At 36.7% G+C, this 21,042-nt stretch overlaps 2 protein-coding genes across 4 annotated transcripts in view; one reads left to right on the forward strand and one right to left on the reverse strand.

Moving 5' to 3' along the window:
• LOC117290950 overlaps window positions 1-4,721 on the reverse strand; it is a 38,644-nt gene extending 33,923 nt beyond the window's left edge. The window contains exons 1-2 of one of the 3 annotated variants that reach the window (XM_033772531.1): window positions 4,598-4,721; window positions 384-482 (exon numbers count right to left, since the gene is read on the reverse strand). In XM_033772531.1, the coding sequence (XP_033628422.1) occupies window positions 384-422 (39 nt within the window). In that variant the 5' untranslated portion in view covers window positions 423-482; window positions 4,598-4,721. Of the gene's footprint in view, window positions 1-383; window positions 483-711; window positions 729-4,207; window positions 4,396-4,597 lie in introns of those variants that run through there. The other 2 variants (XM_033772530.1, XM_033772532.1) reach the window with 2 other exon arrangements.
• An 850-nt stretch (window positions 4,722-5,571) lies between these two features.
• LOC117290681 (SEC14-like protein 2) lies at window positions 5,572-20,940 on the forward strand. Its single transcript, XM_033772203.1, has 12 exons — window positions 5,572-5,646; window positions 9,852-9,929; window positions 10,885-10,957; window positions 11,918-11,961; window positions 12,744-12,806; window positions 13,648-13,836; window positions 14,913-15,069; window positions 15,782-15,865; window positions 17,403-17,506; window positions 18,751-18,896; window positions 19,132-19,295; window positions 19,810-20,940. The coding sequence occupies exons 2-12, from the start codon at window positions 9,876-9,878 to the stop codon at window positions 19,911-19,913; spliced, it is 1,182 nt and encodes a 393-aa protein (XP_033628094.1). The 5' UTR covers window positions 5,572-5,646; window positions 9,852-9,875; the 3' UTR covers window positions 19,914-20,940.
• The last annotated feature ends 102 nt before the right edge of the window (window positions 20,941-21,042 follow it).

A 21,042-nucleotide genomic window follows, 5' to 3' on the forward strand; every position in this document is an offset into this window, starting at 1 on the left:
ATCACAAAGATAATATTAAAACTATTTACAAATAAATAGATGTATATTAACATTTAATTTGTTTTGAATACTTAACCACACGGGGCTGAATGGGTAAATTAAAATTGTTTGAATATTGTTTTAACAACTAGTGTTGGGCAGTGGCAAAGCTAGATATCAGCAATACCTGTTATGATGCTTTGTTCTTGTAAGGGCAGGGCAGTTTTTTTAATAAACAAAAAGAACTTTATGAAAGAAACTCAATTTTTGCAATTGTAATAAATGATGTAAGGGGCACTAAAAAAGCAACTATGAGGCCAAGAATGTTTCAAGGGGCACCAATGCAATGACAAGGGGCATGGAGGCAACTGCCTCTGTCGCCTCCATTAAAATCATTGACATACCTCATTATCTTTCTTGGATGACGACTGGCTATGTGCCATCTTGGTGGATGTGGAGTGATGAACACTGAACAGCTTAAATTTTAGTGTAGTCTTTCAAATCTGGCAAAAACATTAACAAGAAAAAAGTTCTTATCACTAAAGTTGCAAATGATGTGTACATATAAAAAGCATTATAAAATAATGAAAGCCCATTTTCTTTTAAAAGGCCACACCTCACATTTTAAAGGCACTTTTGGTAACGAGTAATGGAGAGCTGTTGATAGTGTAAAACATTGTGAGAAAACGGCTCTCTCTGAAGTAACATTTTAAGAAAGAAGTAATTTCTCACTTAAATGTTTGATTTGAATTCAAGGCATCTGAAAGCACACAACTTGTACGACAAGGTTGGTTTTTTCTTCCACTATTCTCTCGCAACTTTGACAACCATTTGAGTCCAAATCTTCACAGGTTTATTATTTTATGCATATGTTGAGATACACCAAGTGAGAATACTGGTCTTTGACAACATTACCAAAGTTGTCCGGTGCCTCTAAAGCCAATAAAATCCATTGAAAACTACTGAAGTTGGAGACCTGTACATTATGAAGCCATTCAATATTTAAAAAAAAAAAAAAAAAAAAATGAAAGTTGAAGGGTGGGTGCATGTCAAACAATAAACAAATTATTTATAACAGTTGTAATCATTGTTTATTCTGAATTGCCCGAAGCAGAAAAATCAACAAAATTTTAAAGACTGCGATTATTCTTTTGATGAATGCTTAGACAAAATACTATACTAATTAATAAAGGTTTCATTTCATTAATTAACTTCACAACAGTACAGTAATAAAGACGATCAGGAAGACACAAACTGATCAACTGTTTAAAAAATGGTAGCATCCCTGCAGGATTAAAATAAAATTTAAAAAAGTAAACTTAGGCCTGAGCTTTTGCTTGACAAAAGAGCGGCAATAAGAGCAAACTTTTGATTTAAGTTTGACACTGACCATGATGTTACAATTAAAGAAACAACAAACATTAGTAGAGGTCATTATTAAATACATATGGGCCTACTACTGAGAAAATGGCTTACAAATCAATTCAATTCATTGAAACATTATTTCCATTCTCACAATAAGAAAAGACAAAATCATTAGGACAAATTGATAGTCGTACAATAAGGGAGTCAATGTGTGGTGAAGAGGTTTTCAACTAGTGGTTTAAACCCGCCGAGGCCTGGTTCTTGATAATTTTACCAAGACGAAGTCGAGGTAAATTATCAAGAACCAGGCCTCGGCTGGTTTAAACCACTAGTTGAAAACCAATTCAACACACTTTGATTCCCAATCATAAGTACCTTTTCAGCAAAAAAATGTCAACACTTTTTGGTCAAAAAGTAAAATAAATGCAAAAATTATAATTGTTCATTGATTTCTTTCAACACAACACCCCTCCAGCTATGAAATGGTAAGGCCCTCGGGTAAACAATGCCTTATTAGGAGATTGCTGTGCGCATCGCGCGTATCGCGTGATGTGGCACAACTGTCACGGTTGTTGCTCTCTTATTATAAGCACAGATGCAAGCTGGCCTGTCACGCCCATGTTTCAACACTTTTTACTGGTCATTATCAAAGGTTTAAACCCCCCATGTGACGCGCTCTCCACCAATAGGAATAGCGAAACTAACTTAGGTATTTATGAATGTAAAATAAAAAAACAATTAAAAAAAAAACCACGAAAATCTTGTTTTAAAACCACTCACTATCAAAAGAGTAAATTCTAGCTTTGTAGTTGAACCTACCCAATAACGCCCACTTTCAATTTCGTCATTCATCCCCATCAATGGTCGAGCAGTAAATATTGCGCACTCAATAACAGTGACTCAATCCTAAGGTTTTAATAGAAAACTGGTTTTCCCCATTCTATTCAATGATTTCAACATACCCAAGGGTCAAGTGTTGACTACATCAGAATTGCCACTGTCATGTGCCAGTCGGCCTATGCGCATGAGCAGACATACTGGGAATTCCCCAGCATTGCAGTCTGTGTGTTGCAACATTGCTTTTTAAAAATCCACCCAACCTGCAACTGAGTGAAGCACCAATGTTGATGTAGTAGGCCTATAAAATATAACCTTTTCGCACACTGAGATTTCATCACGCCTACACAAACTGTGGCTTTTAAATTTACTGAATGGGTTGTTTATAAACATTGGTGTGTGCTTCCTTTACAAAATGTTAGTTGCGCTAATGTTCGGATTTGCTGTGATGGAGCTGGATTGAGTTTTTTTAAATATTGGGTGTGTGAATTTCTGTGCTGTGATGGAGCTGGATTGAGTTTTTTTAAATATTGGGTGTGTGAATTTCTGTCTTTAAAAAAACCCAGTTTATTGTAATTAAAGGATTTAAAATTAAATGGAGATAATGGAATGAAAAAATCAATTGCGTAATTCTGTTTTAATGTGGGTGCATTTTATTCTACTGATGGGGGTCTGTGTGAATCAAATTAATATGTGATTGCTGAACAAAACAAAGTTTGTAGTATTGTTCTTATTTATCTGGTCAACCTAGGAAAAAACTGCTATCGTAGTGCAAGGACATTCTATCCTCATGCAGACAAAAATACGGCAAATCTGGTATAATTGAAAAAAGAAGTTGAAAACGTTTAAACCCCATGGCGTGTTGTAACTGTCCAGTCTACAGACGACCATTAGAAGGATCGAGAGCTACAATTTTCCTAAAATGTGAATTTTTTGTAGATGCACGCTCAATGCTTGAATTGATTATGCAAAAAGATGATAATAACCACGCAGCAGTCAGTCATCCAGTAATGGTAATAGAGAGGTTTGGCAAGCGTGCGGATACAGAATACAGATACGGATATGATAACCGTATCCGTTCATGTCAGCCGCGTGTTGGATTTTGTTCCGCAAGATGTCACTTGATTGCGCTCGCAATCATCACAAGTGTTTTTCCCGACAAGCATGACCTATAGAGAACCCGTGTTTTATATACTGCATTTTCTCATCGTTTTGCTTGCAAATGACTAACAATTTTCTAACCTAAATTTATATCAAGCACGATACCAGTGAAAGCAATTCTATGGGAAATGTTTTTGATCTGTGACAAAAAGACAAATAAAGTCTGCAAAACAGTATCCATTTTTCTACTGCGTGTATGAGCTCCTGTATCCGTTGCTTACGTGTGTGCAAAATACGATAGTCAGATACGCGTCACGTGCACACACAAGTGTTGGTATCTGTATGTGTATCCTATTTTCCAGGAACTGGAGTTAATGGTTTATGGACATTAGTAAAAAAAAAAAATTGGTTTTGGAATTTTTATGTTTTTTGTTATGCATGAATGCTAACTGTTAGCGTTATGATTCACAAAAGTTTCAAGAAAAATTTGTTAATTTTTTTTATTAAATGAAATACTGTTACTGTATCTGACCACAATTTTTTTCAGATGTTATGACAAAAACAAATGGCATTCATCGGTACAAAACTGATAGGCCTACTGTTTTTGCTTTGGTCAAAATGAGTGTGGAAAATGGGTCAGTCCTTGATTCGACTTATTTACAACAAAAACACTGGTAATTGCTGTATATAAATTCAATTACTGAGAATGAAGTTAACGTGCTGATGAACTATATTTATCTAAAAGCTACGATGTTGATTGTTGTTTGCCAAGTTACATGTATTGACTTCAAAAACAAGGAGTATTTTTGTTCTGGTAAAGTGACACAGGTGACTGTCCAGGAGGGATTAATAGCACAATTCAAAAGTTATATAGCCCTGGTCAAAGATGTGCATGATTTGACCCCAAAATGGTACCAGTTCTCACCACTTGTGTGGCCAACTCCGACTCGCATCGCCACGAGAATGGTACCCTAGCCCTGCGTGGTGGGGCTTTCTTCATCCCTCGTAGAATTCATGAATTGCCAATGACAGATGACGTCCTAGTAGTGAGCTAAATGTATACATTTGCCAGTTTCACAGAACTACAAGGCTTCCACAACTCCTATGGCGAGCCCTCCATCATCCATCGATCATGATAGGTAATTGTAGTCACGAAAACCGCAGGTAGGCCTAAACTTCGATGCCTCTCCGAGACAAACCAAAATGACGTGTCACGGATCGAGGTACATTACAAAAACATTGCATCACCCATGAACAATTAAATCTTTGATTCATATATTATTTACTTGCAAATAATGTCAACAATATTACTCACAGTCACAGTCACGAAGACACGTCTGCTATCAGGCTGCAAGCAGTTCCCATCAAATGAAGAAAGGAGGCGTGGATTTGCGTTGAAAACTGTGTATTTTCATTTCAAGCCGTATAAAATTCGAGTCCGTCCGTCTAAAATGCAATATTAATATTAAATACCCTTGATATTGCACTTGCAGTGCATTATATCCTTTGCGCTCTATGCTGTAGTGCGCGCCCTGGATGGGGGAATCCCCAAACGTCATTGTTGATGACGCAACCAACTCAACCTACCCTGCGCGCGCAGCACGAAGCACGCAATACTTGTCTCAGGCACGTGGACGAACGCCATTGGTTAAAAGTTAATTATAATAATCCAAGACAACCCGCACCTGTCCTGAACATAATACAAAAGAATACTGTTTATATTTAGAAGTGTTTTTTGAAACAATCAATTACACAGCAATTACACAAAATATAATTTGTTGTTTGGTTATTTTGTATGCAAAAAAATAGTTGTTAGGCTGACGTACGCGTCAGGCTAACAAACGTCATGACCTTTCGACCAGAGCAGCTCGAGTCTTTCTTGTTCAAAGCCTAAACAGATTTAGAGTTATAAACTATTGTTTACGGAAATACCACAGGTCCTATATTGTTGGTAGGTTGATTGTGCAACAGCTAATTATTATCTTCTCTGGTTATTTTTTTTTTTTTTTAATAAACTCACTAATAAATGGATTTGATTTCTATTCAAACAATTTATGCCTATGCAAAGCCAGTTAATTCAGTTTGAATAGAGCTAGCTGAACAGTCCAGGAATGGATGGACTCAGAAAAGGAGCAAGTGCAAGTTTCCGGTTTCTAACTTGGCTCATTCTTTTTCCCTACCCCTGATGAAAAATAATAATTCACATAGGGCGCCCTCTTGTGCTTGCGTGATGTGCCTGCGTGATGCGCCAGGGGCGGGATGTCAAAGCAGATACGGTGACATTCCGTACAAAAAGTTACAAACTCCAGGCAGAGGAAGTTCGTATCGATGTTGACTCGAAGTTTGAGTCGAACTTGTTAATTGGTAAGTTAGTTAAGTATCTACCTCGTTCTTTTCTGCATGATCCTCATTTGTTTTAGCGACGGTCAATGGGAACATTGCGAACTCGCTCAGAAATACTATTTTACTTGTGGGCATCGTTCGACCTTCAGAATTATGTTTTCTCTCCTCGGACCAAGGTTACAGATATTTAAAGACAGTGGACACTTTTGGTAATTTAATTACTCAAAATAATTATTAGCATAAAACCTTTCTTGGTGACGAGTAATGGGGAGAGGTTGATGGTATAAAACATTGTCAGAAACGGCTCCCTCTAAAGTGTCATAGTTTTCGAGAAAGAAGTAATTTTCCACGAATTTGATTTCGAGACCTCAGATTTAGAACTCGAGGTCCCGAAATCAACCATCTTAACGCCCACAACTTCGTGTGACAAGGGTGTTTTTTTCTTTCATTATTATCTCGCAAGTTCGATGACCGATTGAGCTCAATATTCACAGGTTTGTTATTTTATGCATTATGTTGAGATACACCAAGTGAGAAGACTGGTCTTTGACAATTACCAATAGTGTCCACTGCCTTTAAGCGTTTTAGTGTGATATCACTGAAAATCTGGAGCTGTTATTTATGAATATAATGTATCCACGTGGAAGAATATTGCTTTGAATCGCTTTCTCTAAAACTACATTCCTTTCGAAGGGAATGGTTTCTTAAATGGACATGCTTCTGATTAATACCAACTTCGTAAGGAAATTATAACTTTTAGTTTGTGAGTCATTACGGGCAACCTGACCTCCTCACTTCAAAAGGTTGGCTTATCACTCTTTGGGAGATTATAATTAACCTAGGGAAATAAAGTTCAACATCCCTTTTTAAACGCTGGGCATACTTTTGGTAATATTATTAAAGACCAGTATCCTCCAGTCACTCGGTGTATCTTAACATTTGTATCCTAAACTTTGTAGATTATTAACAGTGCCCAGATGAGTGAGAGAAGATTATCCTATTTGCAGTGGTCTCTTTAGCTCACAATACTAATTGCCACTGCAGGAAGCCATGGTATTGTCACACAAAAGAAATCCCTTTTTTGTTCCTTCAGCCTTTCGTTTCATAGCGTAGTACCAGCCATTCATCAATAACCATTTTTGACAATAACAAACTGCACCAGCTACCAATGTAGTTCTATTATAAGCCCTATTCCAGAGTGCACTGCCTTGAGAACTTGGTGTGGGCCTACCTTGCATTTTACCCAAGGACACCAGGCTGTTATTTTTCTATAAGGTATTGAGTGGCTCAATGCACAGCACGCACCTATAAAATTCTTACCAATAAACTCTGATACTTAACTTTCCATTCCTGGCAAAGAACGTTTAATTTGTTCATGTATATTATTATATTTTAAGCAGATTATGTTGACTTTTTCCCCATTATGTGTAATTTGCAGAACTGGTTGTATTGTTTTTATATTTTTGTGCATTTTTTAAATCTTGGTCTATTTTTTTTGGTTGATCATATTTGTTTTAGTAGGTATATAAAAGTACACTTGATTTTTCTTTGTTAGGTTTGCTGGAAGTACTTTTTAAAGGGTATTCGCGTTTTGGTATTCCAACAGTTGTCAACATTTTAAAGTAAAAAACAAAAAAACATCATTTTTTTTTAAGTTACAACAACACCATTTTTTGGTTTCACTCCAGTCCAGTATTATTGACTGCTATAGTTGCCATAATATTTATTTTCCTTTCAAATCTTGTGTTGTGGCATTGATGGCTTCTGTTGCCGCCAGTGGGTTGTTGGCGGTCTTGCCCTTTCAAAAGGTTCTACAAGACTTTCAAATTTGTCCAAATAAAAAATGGCATTGTATTGTAAGGTTAAAATTCCAGGCCTGTGTTTCTCTTATTGATTCTCCTTTAGAAATATGAACACTTATAAAAAAAAAGCTGCCACACTAATGTGTGAACAATAAAAAGAACAATTAGATAAAGGCTTCACATTTTACCGTTCAGTTCCGTTTCTGTCAAACTATCCTATTAAATGCACTGAGGGCCTTATGTAAACAGAAGCTCATAAAAACATAATAACATGGGGCATACAATTGGTTTGGTAGCTCCTCCAGGGATTTAACTATAAAGGGATATGTCTGATTACTCTCCCTATTTCATGCTTCATAGAACATTAATTGGTTTTATACCAACTTATGTCAGGTCAGGACCAGACAACAAAACCCAAAATATTTTTGTAAAATTTATGAAACCTTTGATATCCGAGCTATGCAAATATAACAAAATACAATCATCACATTATAGCTCCTACAAATACTAATTCTGAAATATACAGGCATAGCTTCGGGGCATAATAAAACAGACAATGTAAAAAATTGTAAAAATTATGAAACCTTTGTTAATCGAAACAACTTTAAAAGAAACCATTGCAATCATCACATAGCTCCTTTAAATGTAAGGTTCTGGCATGGGCATCAAACACTCCATTGGAAGTTCATTAACCCATGGAGGTGTATTGAGATACCTTCTCAGCTTGAAGGAACAATGCAGAGAAGTTCTATATAATCACCTTTTGTATTGGCTACTTTTTGTGTCCCGTTATTTCTCTGGTCTTTGTATTGTACAGGGCTTTTTATTAAAGGAACACATTGCCTTGGAGCGGATGAGTTGGTCCATTAAAAGTGTTTGTAACCGTTTGTTATAAAACGCATATGGTTAGAAAGATGTTTTAAAAGTAGAATACAATCATCCACACACATTTGCCTCGAAATTGTGTGGTTTTCTTCTTACTTTGCGAACTAACACAGTCGGCCATTTATGGGAGTCAAAAATTTGACTCCCGTAAATTGCTGGCCGTGTTTGTCGCCGAGGTGAAAGGAAAACCACGCAATTTCGAGTGATACTTGTGTGGATCATTGTATTCTACTTTATATAACATCTTTCCAACCATGCATTTCATAACAAACGGTAACAACCGCTTTTCAAAGACCAACTCGACCGATCCAAGGCAAGGTGTTCCTTTAAGTTACAGTGAGGCCATTCATGCAGTTCAGTTAGCCTTGACTTGAGATATAGTGTATACTGTAGGAGTGCACTGTTTGGTTTGGGTGTATACAGACAAGTTTACACAAACCTAATAGTGCTGCTTCAAAAAGGCTAATGGAGGTCAGGTTGGTTCCAAGGTCAAGGTAAACTCAGTTGTGATTCACTGATGGATTTTCCAATTTACAGAGTCCTTATGAAAATGGTAAATGAACTATACAAGTCTTGGTAAGACACTGTTGTAGAATAGGAGACTTTCCAACGCTAGGTGGCAGCAGACATACCGGGTAAGTTTCCATTGTTTACGTAGTTCTGAACATGCGCATAATTCTGAGAACAATGGATTTACCCGGTAAGTCTGCTGCCCTCTATCGTCCCAGAAAGTCTCCCATTGCAAAGGTTGTGGGTTCATATCCCACCAGAGTAATAATATATGCCCTGTGGTTTTTTTCACAGAGCTTGGGAAAGTACCGAGTATACAGTGCCAACACTTGTTGGTGTATTAGGGTAAAACCAAAATCAATGAACTACAGGTCACTAAAAGGGTTGTAATAGTGGCGCTGTTTGCCTTCAAGTTCAAAAACCTTTGATGACGTTTGGTTCAAACAATATGTTTGAACCAAACAGTTCGATGATGTCATGTTTCAGATACTCTCTGAAAAGGTATTAAATAAGATGATATAAACACTGTTTGATTGTGCGGTTGTTAAAAGTTATCTGCAATGATGACGTTTCGAGCATCAAACTAATCATAATGTTGGTTTAGAAATCCTGTCTAAGTGCACACAAATCTTGCTAAGCAGAAGTAGGTTACCTGCCAACCTGTTTGCACTGTTGTACAGCTGTGGTGTCCTGTCGACATTTAAGTCTTAGCAATTATTTTCTAGTCAACATTTTTGGTTTTGGGCATCATTTGGTCTCACAAGAGGTTATTATCTCTGCTTTGTTATTAAACCTTTGGACTTCAGAGTCTAATATTGTGAAGTTATACAATAATAAAAAAGATAAGATAGCTGGCTTCCATCCATTTGAACTGCCCTTGATTTAGTATGAAGTTCTTATAGTTTAAACAAAAACAACTTCATGTGCTGTACAGACATTTGCTTTTTCAGCTACCTGTTTTTTTTCTTTTAGAAGGAGAAACAAATTATTATATTCACAAAGTTTTCCTGTTTTTTCTTTGAAATTTAGAACTTCAATTAATTCAGGGGGAGAATGAGTGGGCGTGTCGGAGACTTAAGTCCAAAGCAGGAGGAGACCTTGAAATTGGTAAGTGTTTGTCTTTATGTTTTTTTTTTTAATTCTTTTTTAATCTTCTGACAATACTAGTCCAGGGTAATATAATTTTCTTCTGTTGTTAGTATTTATAGAGTGATGCGGTGGAATCTTCTGCCAACATGCTATCAATTTGGAGCAAACACTAGGGCACACCACTGCACTTTCTTGCAAGACAAGTTCTCTACGAAACTGGTTTCTTATTTCTGACAAGGAATACCAAAATAAGAACCTGTCTACACATTGACCAAAGACACAGTGGGACTATGAGCTTAGTCCAGCAATTTCAGCAATAGGCAAGAATGCCCCAACCAATCAATCAATCATAAATAGTTTATGAAGTGCCTATATTAATCCAAGGTTTGCACAAAGGCGCTGAGGCACAGAAGAAATAAATAAGTCATTGATGGTACTGGTAGGTCTCCTAAAAACAAATTGGCTTTCAGAAGTTTCTTGAACGTATTGAATGATGTTGTGTTGAGGTTTTTTCTTCAGATCATTAGTTTGAACGTTATCATTTATATACATTCCCTTAAAGTTCAGCAAATAAGATGTAAAGGACGAAAGACATTTGTGAAGGTTCTGAGTGAAAAAAAAAAATCAAAAAAATCTGGTTCAGTGACAGTTCCGAGCTACAAGAATTTTAGAACTGGGCCCAACTTCATAAGGCTGCTTAGGCACAAAAACTAATTAAGCACAATTAAACTATGCTTAGCAGAGTTACCAGCCAAGTTGCCTTGTCACATGCACCATCCTTGATTTTGATCCTGCTAAATAAGTTTTGATCAGCAGAATTTTGTTTTAGTGCTGCTTAACCGGCCATATTGAAATTTGTACTTGAACAAGCTTATTTGTACAGAGATTCATCGGAAATTGAAAATTACATGAAACCTATAATAACAAAATTATAAAAAAATCTTTTTTGTATCCATATATTTCTCTTACTTAGTTCCGGGAGAAAGTGTCTGATATTCTTCCGCAAATTGAGGATGACGATCACAATCTTCTTCGCTGGCTTCGAGGTTTGTTTTGAAAAAAAAACTTCATTAATTTTCGGTTGAATAAAGAAAACTTTACTAGAGGGGATTTGAACCTATGACTTCCAGATTAATCAGGCATGATATTTTTCCTATTTATTAAGTCTGATTTCCCATTTGTTTGGCACTAAGAAAAATTAGTAAAACTGTTTCTAAATAGCTTGTATGTCAGCCCTTGTCTCAATCAACTTTTGCTACTTTTCCCCAAGGAGCCAAGTATCAAGCCTGAATTATGTGCTGATGTTCAGCTATCTTGTGGTGGTCTCCCTATCTTGTCAATATGTATGTTTGGGGGTGTCCTTCAAAGAAGCAATTCAAAACTTTAACCTGTGTCATCCATGTGAAGTGTGTTCACAATTTGTTTAAAGTGCAAAAACAAACAAAAACTTAATCTGGTTGTCCTGTTACACAGGCTCCACTTATTACTCTTTATCAGTGTTATTGTGATAAAAATAAAGGAATGTAAATAATTATTGATTTAATCTGCACTACTCTTTGATCTTTACAATGAGCCACAGAGCCAGCAGATGATTTCACCAAACTCTTCCTAACTTAGGATTAATCTTAGGACAATTTTTAACATCTATGGTGTAGAACTTAAAAGTTCTTTATCCATAGACGTTAGGATGCATTGAACCTATAAGTAAGGACGAGTTTCTCTTCCTAACTCGAGATGAATCCTAGTGTTTTGTGAAATCAGCTGCTGGAAATAACGCAGGCAATGAAAGAAAAAATAATGTGATATACTGAAAGAAGATTTTACTGTTAAATTTTTCTTCTTCACTTTTTGATTTGAAGAAATGGGCCCATCTCAAAACTTGTTGTAAATTGTATTTATGTGAAAAAAAAGATGACAAAATATTATAAAAACTATATTTTTTTTAAATAAAGGGAATTAATTTTTTTCTTAAACAGACGGGAATTATTACTATTATTATTTTTCAGCCAGGTCCTTCAATCTTGAAAAGGCTGACAGTATGTTGCGCAATGTAAGTTTATGAAATTAGGCAACTTTAAAAATCTCAAAAAATTAGTTTGTGATTTTGTTGTGAACAGTCTTATTATAGGTCTACACCTGGCCTGAAATTTTGTGTGTGTGGTGGAATTGTCATAATGTGCTTCACAAAAATAAATTCCCAAAGAATTAGACTCAAGGGCAAATTACTTCAGGGCTCTAATTAAGAGGGAAATCCTCAAGACTGCATGACTTGTACATGTTGCCTTGAAACTTTACTGGACCATATTTATTTCTATACAAGATCAGAATCAAAATGAGAGAAAAGCTTTTTTTTTGGGGGGGGGGGGCGGTGAACAAAGAAAAAATTACTAGAGTTGGATTCGAACCAATGACCTTCGGATTAACTTGCCAGCGCTCTACCAACTGAGCTATGCAGTCTCCCTATTTTGTCAATATCTTTGACAACAAATTTTCTCAGTGAAATGTTTCCCTCTATACATAATTAAGACATATTTTGAGAAAAAAATGATTTCTGAAACCCTATTTGAAAAAAAACACAGCAGCTGATTTTGGTTTAGGACAATGTATTTACATACTGAAAATTGTGTACGTTTTTTTATTACTATTTTCCCCTGACTCACACAATGGATTAAGCCCAAAGTTTCCACAGGTTTGTTATTTAATGTGTATGCATGGTTGGTCACGAAAGATATTAACACCGTCTGCGACTATTTGGTCAGCTACCAATCCTGTAGTGTAAGTTCAAAATAATAAAAATAAGCAAATCTTTTGTAATTTATTTTACACCCACAGCATGTGAATTTCTGCAAAGAATGGAACATTGATTACATCAGGAATGAATGGAAAGCTCCTGAGGTAAAGTGATTAGGGTGATCAAAACAAAATACACCCCAACTTTTTTTTTGCTGGGGGGGGGGGATTCTTTACAGAGATCCGGTGTTATAGGACACATCTCATAACGAAACATTTGTCGTATTATGCTGTACAAAAAAGAATCACAGGAACTGAAATTAAGGGCCAACATCAGCGCTCTAATCTGAAGGACCTGTACATGTTGATCGGAAATTTTACTTGAATGACCAGATTAATTTTTTTACAAAACCAGAATCAATTCCATCTATACCTTCTTCCACCAAACCCAATCTGAATAGCGCCCCCGGTGGAATTTGAACCGGGGCCCCATTGGTAAAAGGAAGGCAAGATACCACAACACCAACCTGACCTGTGTCTGTTCTAAAAAAAAATGCCACTGAATGATGAAATGAGTGATTTTAGGTTAAGTTTAAAACAACCATGGAGTCAGATGCAGTGAAAACCTTGTGTCGGGTCGATTTCCCAAAGATAGGCCTTACTTATAGGACTAGTCCCAGGAGTTTCTAAAAACTTAAGGCATAGTCCCAAGTTAGGACGAGTAACTCGTCCTTACTCGACTAGTCTTTATTCTTTGTGAAATTAACCCCAGAGGTCGATTTTCTAACTTAGGACTAGTCCTAGGAGTTACTAAAAACTTAAGGCATAGTGCCAAGTTAAGACGAGTAACCCGTCCTAACTCGAGATAAAAATAATCTTGACTCTTTGTGAAATCCACCTCGGGGGTCAATTTTCTAACTCAGGACTAGTTCTAGGAGTTACTAAAAAGCTTAAGGCATAGTGCCAAGATAAGACTAGTCTTAACTCTTTGTGAAATCCACCCCAGGTCTTGGAGAAATACATGATCGGGGGTCTATTTGGAGAGGACAAAGAGGGCAGACCTGTGTACTACGAAGCTTACGGCAGAATCGACTGTAAAGGTATCATCTATTCTAGTACCCAGGCGGACATCATGAAGAACGAACTACGGACATGTGAAGCTATCTTACAGAGATTCAGGGAACAGACGGAAAAGGTATAAGGGGAAAAGTACAACTTGTACTGGGCTTAATTTCATGAGGCTGTTAGGCAGAAAATACTGCTTAGCAAGTCCCTGCTTAACAATAATGACAAGGATGTATCAGTTACATCTGGTTAGCATAGTTTTAGTTTGCTTAGCTTAAGCTGTTAAGCAGGAAATACTGCATAGCAAATATCTTTGCTAAGCAAAAACTGAGTGGGGCAACAGATTAAGCAAAACCTTGAAACTTGAACCTTGAAATTTTCACAGCACGGTCGTAGAATCGACGATCTGGATCAAGTGGGGCTTGGACATCTATGGATGCCTGTCCTTGATGTCTACTTTGAGGTACTTGACCTTGAACCTTGAACGTTAAACCTTGAACCTTTTCACAGCATGGTCGTAGAATCGACCATGGTCATAGAATCGACGATCTGACCATGGTCGTAGAATCGACGATCTGACCATGATCCTTGACCTGGGTCAGGTGGGGCTTGGACATCTATGGATGCCCTTCCTTAATGTCTACTTTGAGGTACTCAACCTTGAACCTTAACCTTTAACCTTGAACCTTTTACAGCATGGTCGTAGAATCGACCATGGTCGTAGAATCGACGATCTGACCATGGTCGTAGAATCGACGATCTGACCATGATCCTTGACCTGGATCAGGTGGGGCTTGGACATCTATGGATGCCCTTCCTTAATGTCTACTTTGAGGTACTCAACCTTGAACCTTAACCTTTAACCTTGAACCTTTTACAGCATGGTCGTAGAATCGACCATGGTCGTAGAATCGACGATCTGACCATGGTCGTAGAATCGACGATCTGACCATGATCCTTGACCTGGATAAGGTGGGGCTTGGACATCTATTGATGCCCTTCCTTAATGTCTACTTTGAGGTACTCAACCTTGAACCTTAACCTTTAACCTTGAACCTTTTACAGCATGGTCGTAGAATCGACGATCTGACCATGATCCTTGACCTGGATCAGGTGGGGCTTGGACATCTATGGATGCCCTTCCTTAACGTCTACTTTGAGGTACTCAACCTTGAACCTTAACCTTTAACCTTGAACCTTTTACAGCATGGTCGTAGAATCGACGATCTGACCATGATCCTTGACCTGGATCAGGTGGGCGTTGGACACCTATGGATGCCCTTCCTTAATGTCTACTTTGAGGTACTCAACCAGTTTGAAGCCAACTATCCAGAGACACTCAAACGGTGTATTGTCATCAATGGTATGGATTCTTTACTTTCATGATTAGCCTAGGCCCAATTTCATAGAGCTGCTTATGCACAAAACTAGCTGAGCATACCAAAAAAATATCCCACAATGGTTGTTTTTTTGTGCTTTATTGCTCTTTATTTGCAAAGGCTGTTTTTCTTAAAGATGATATTATTTTACCTCAGCAAGAACTGATTCTCAGCATGATTGGTTGCGATTAATTTGTTTTAAAAGATTATATTAGGTTATTATATAGGTTCTGCAGGTATTTTGTCATGAAAAAGAAAATCATTTTGGGTTGAACAATTAACTAAAGTCACCGGAGCAGGACTTCAAACTTGACTGTTGTTGGTGCCAGTCAGAAGCTTTACAACCTGTTACTTTCTATAGCCAGGTACCACACCCAAGTTTGGGATACAACCTGGGTAGCGGCATCAAAGGGGAGGGATGCAAATTTGAATTCAAGTAAATAAACCACAAGGGAAACTTAACTGGCTAAATTCTTAAGTAATTTACTACTGGAAAATAGTAAATTGGCAAACTCATTTATTGATGTCTCAGGCCTTTTCTACATCATTGTAAAAATTATCATCATTTTCCGTATTTGTAAGTTTTTTGTGAGTTTTTATTACATTGTACTTTTGAAGGGCACTCTATCGGTGGATATGTGCGCATAATAAGTGTTTTTCAGAAATTGTTAAAGAAATCTTTCCTTGGTACTACAGCTCCCTCCATGGTGTCCGTTGGTTACAACCTCTTCAAGCCATTTCTCAGTGTTGATACAAGATCCAAAGTCAAATTTTGTGGAGGTAAGGTACATTAATTTGTTAAGCGTTATTGTTATAGTTATCTCCCGGTGATGAAACCAAGGATGCCTTCAAAGTGAACTCCACATCTTTGTAGCTTGGAAGCCTCAAAAATTCTGTAGACTCACCAGTGACATCCATATCATATACCCTAAAATATCTCAATTTAATATTTAAAAATCAAATTTGGGGTTGGGTAGGACCGATGTAAAAACAATTTTGAAGAATTTTTTTTTTTCATTTTTGTAACATTGACTTCTGAGTGGTCACTTAAATCCCCTATTCTTTATTAGCTCTAACGATTGATTGAGTCAAAAGTGTTGAACTGAAAACTAATATTCCATGACGCTTAGGGTTTTCTTACATGCACTAATCTATTGAATTGTATTTAATTGAAAACTACTATTCCATGACGTTAAAGGAACACGTTGCCTTGGATCGGACGAGTTGGTCTATAAAAAGCGTTTGTAACCGTTTGTTATAAAATGCATATGGTTAGAAAGATATTGTAAAAGTATAATACAATGATCTACACAAATATGCGTCGAAATTGTGTGGTTTTCTTTTTACCTCGTCGACTAACACGGTCGGCCATTTATGAGAGTCAAAATTTTGACTCCCATAAATGGCCGACCGTGATAGTTCGCGACGTAAAAGGAAAACCGTGCAATTTTGAGTGATACTTGTGTGGATCATTATGTTCTACTTTTAAAACATCTTTCTAACCATAATGCATTTCATAACAAACGGTTTCAAACGCTTTAAATAGACCAACTCGTCCGATCCAAGGCAACGTGTTCCTTTAAGGGTTTTCTTACATGTGCTATGGTGCATGCAGGGGTCCTAGGGCATAAATGTTCAATCGATAGGACTATTAGCAAAGTTGTTGTGAAGAATCTTGCACAATGACAGATAACCAGCCAGGCTAGGGTTGAATGACCTGTCAGCCATGATGCTCCAAAACAAACAGCAGCAACAACAACAACCTTTATATTGACTTATGAAACAGAAATAACTCCTAGTATTGTTCAACTTGGAGAATGTACAACCATTGACTGTACAGCGCTTTGAAACAGTGCCAATGCGCTTTATAAATTCTTTTAAGTTCAGTTAAGTTTTGTTAAAACTAAATATTTTAGCAGGAATAATTTTTGTTAGCACTGCAGGAAAAAAACCCACTTTAAGGAAAAAAAACCACAAAAATCCTGGCAAATTTTGTTTCATAGGAATTGTTAAAAAAGAGGTTTGTGTGAAAGGACAACAATCTTTTTAGATTCCTTGACAAATTTACTAAAACATTTGTAGTAGGTATGAACCTACAAAAAAAAAGTTGCGCCACAATCTTGACTTTTTAAATAGGAATACTAATTCCTTCTTGTTTCTCCCCTGAGTTATTTTCTTCTTAAATGTTTGATTCTTTAGCCCCTTAATACCAAGAGTGGCCTTTAGCCTTGTTTGTGTCGAACTTGCTTTAATTATTTAATTAAATAAATAATAAATTACAGTTTGTTATTTGTTTCCATCACGTTGTTGTTTACAGGTAATTACCAAAGTAAACTACTGGAGTTTATTAACCCAGACCAGTTACCAAAGCATTATGGAGGCACAGCTGTACATGATGGGGACCCAAAGTGTAGTGCAAAGGTACCGCTTAAATACCTACCTTGTTTATTTTATTTATTTATTTTTTCAAAATAGCTGGGAGCAATTTTTTTTCTTTTCCGAAATTGTTTTGAACCACCCACCTCAAACTGACACACACAGGCTTCTTTAGATAAGATATACACTGAAGAACAAATAATTGTGGTTAAAAGTTTCAAACACCAGTCGTTTTTCAATGGCTTTTCCTGGCTTAAACAAACAACTTTGTAGTTTAGACAGGAATGATGACGAAACCTGGCCAGCTGGGTAATTTTTCATCATCTTGCTTGTTTGGTTTTTTTTAAATACATAAACTGTTTCGATGTTGAGTTATTTCCTTTGACTTACAATTTCGAGAGAGAAAACAAAATCAAAATTATTTGAAATCAACTATTCTGAATGGCCCCTTACTCTGAAACCCCCCCCCCCACCAAATTGGCAACACAGTGGTATTTTCTTCTTTTGTTTTCCCTAATTTCAAAATCTATTTAAGCCATCTTTATCAATTGAACAAAGAGGTTTGGGATTTATCTGCTGAGCCTCAATCCCCAGGCCCCTGGGAAAATCATCAGACCAAATTGGTTTCCAAGTGAATGTCAAACAGGACTAGGTATAAGGCCAAATAATGAACAAATATGTTTAGCGTCCCCGCCCGCTTCCTTTTAAGAGAAGAAATAGCAACAAGATTTACAACGTTGGAATATTGCAACTGGTTTGCAAAAAAAAGCATGAAAGGTTTCAAAGGGGTTCAAGCGTAACATTAAGTACATTTACCACTCATCTAAAGCTAGACTTCATCAAATCTGCAAAAACTTTTTGACTTTTTGTCCATTATGGGTTGAGGAGATAAAGTCATGTGAATGAAAAAAAAAAAATCAAACTCCCTCCAGTTATTTCTTCTGTTTTGAACCTCAAATCAATTTAAATTTTCCCGGTCTCTTGTGGTTAATATTTGATATCTAAAATAAACAAATAGAAGATGAATTTTTAAAAATCTTAACAAATTGAGGGTCCTAGGCTGCCGTGATGATCCCTGCGTGGCTACATAGCAGTAAACAGTTATATTGATTCTAAACCTTCGAACAAAGATATTGACAAATATGGAAACAGCCCACACAGGACTGGATAGATCAGTTGGTATAGTGTCGGCATCCCTCACAGGAGGTTGTTGATTCAAATCTCGCCATTTTTTTTCCCCCGTTCGACTTCAAACTATAATATTTTCATCCATCGTTTCTTTTCTTCAGATTCGATCTGGAGGAAAGATACCCAAGTCCTACTACTTGAAAGAGCAGCATTTATCGGGCTCCAGTAACCTTAAGAAGGTTACCGTAGGGTACGGTGCTAAGCTGGAACTACCATTTGAGGTGACTGAACCGTCCTCTGGCCTTCGGTATGTTTTTAGTCTTGGTGCTACGGTCTCTAAAGACCCTGGACCAACTTCTTCAAGCAGAAAAATACTGCTTGACAAATTTCTATGCTTAGCAAAAATTGAGTTGGCACCAGCCAAAACAATGCAAACTTAATGTAATTGGAATACTTGGGTCATGATGGTGCTTTATCTAGCCTTATAATGGTGTTAAACATTATCTCTCTGTTAACATTATGGATTTTTTGTTTTTCCTCAGCTGGGAGTTTCTGACAGAAAAAGACGACATTGGATTCGGAGTCTACCGTAAGGAAACCTCACCAGACGGCAAAAGCAAATTGGTTGAAGTCATCGCAACTTCTCGTTTCTCATGCCATATGGTTCCAGAAAGTGGCGTTATGGAATGTGACCAAGTTGGAACATGTGAGTATCCTTACAAGATGTCAAACAAACAAAAGAGGATAATGGTTTTGTCTCATAGTCAAACACTTTCAATCTCTGGCTGGGCTCTGAGTGGCTCGCTGCCAAAAGCACTCTTGCATGAATGCGGTTTGAAAAATGGTAGATCGTTCAGCTTCTCAGCTAGGAGTAAGGATAGCCTCCCAAAGTAAGTTAGTGGCAGATTAACTTTTAGCATTTAGGACCCACACCGTTTAAAAGTGCCATCCAATGAAATTCCATTTTCACTACTGTACGGCGACCGAGAACAAAACAGAAAAGGTCTCCAAATAGGGGAATTCTAAAGACTGGGGTGCTCCACAAGAAACTTTGTGTAAAAACTCATTGTAAGATTCAACTACAGGGACAAAGAAAAGAACAAAATATGTCTCCACAGGGATGCAAAAAAATAGAATATGTGAGTTGAGTTCATGCTGCACCACAACTCACTATGAAACAGATTTATTTATACATATTTTTCCAAATTTGTTTCCCTCAGATGTTGCCGTCTTTGACAACAGCTTCAGCTGGGTCAAGAGCAAGAAGCTGCACTACTCAGTGGACATCCTCCCCCCGGATACACAAAGTACATCTGACCTATAGCTGGGGCAATGCAGTCAGGCAGGGGGGACTCTTCAATGTGATGAACTTCCTCCCTCTGTTAAAACTCCTACGCACAATAATTGTATAAAGCTATTAAAGGAGAAAGGTTTGCTAAACACAAGTGTTAGCAGGGAACCGGGCACAGTACAAAAAAAAGTATTCATTAGCTGGTTACCCATATATTTTAAGCAAAAACAATTCTGTGCTAAGCAAATTGTTATGCTTTGTCTCAATTTTCCACAACAAATTATCTATTTATATGCATTTATTTTCAGATGGATGGATTTGTACTTGCATTGTTATGTCATATCTGATAAAAAGAACTGCTGACAAGCTAGATGCGTTTTGCTAGTTTGCTTATTATGGTTTAGCAGTGTGAAATATGGTTGGGTTTAGAAAGAATGTCTGTTTACATTTTTTTTAAATAAGGCCCATGACCTTGTTAAGTTACTCGGCACAAAAATTACTTAGCATATATATTACCAGCAAAAATACAGTTTAATGTATAGTTTGTGACATGGTTCCTTGAAAATGTTTGCTTAGAAGAAAAATCATGGCACTATTTTCAAAGGGATAGCTTAATAGAATTGGACCTTACACTTCCGTATTATACTACAGTGTATCTGTGTACAGAGAAAGAGTCCTATATAGGGCTAAATTGGACCCAGCTAGTTTGCACAAAAATGTGCTAAACACAGACAAATGTTGCAGCTTAATAAATTTGGGCCTAACTGTTTCTCAAAAACTACAGTATTTCAAGCAAAGAAGCACTTATGGGGAAGTTTTTCATTATTTTTTATACATGTGAACTTTATGAATTATATTTCATATAAACTTTTTGTTTCTAATAAAGAGGATATTTAAGCCTATTTTAATATTCACATTAGAAAAAAAGTCACCTTTAAAAAAAATTTTAAGCTGTAATATTGATGAAAAGAAAATGTATGTTTATGGTTACAAAAGTAGTGCTATACAAGTTTGTACATAGTTTAATTTTCAAAAACAGTATTGGTGTATGATCAGTTCATTTTAGACAAAGTATTTTTATTTTTGGAGTTATAATGAAAAATACCATTAAAAGGTGCACTCTTGTATTGAAAATTGTGTAAATTGTTTATTTCTTTGTGTG

Source organism: Asterias rubens, chromosome 5 (genome assembly GCF_902459465.1).
Source record: "Asterias rubens chromosome 5, eAstRub1.3, whole genome shotgun sequence".
Taxonomy (NCBI): domain Eukaryota; kingdom Metazoa; phylum Echinodermata; class Asteroidea; order Forcipulatida; family Asteriidae; genus Asterias; species Asterias rubens.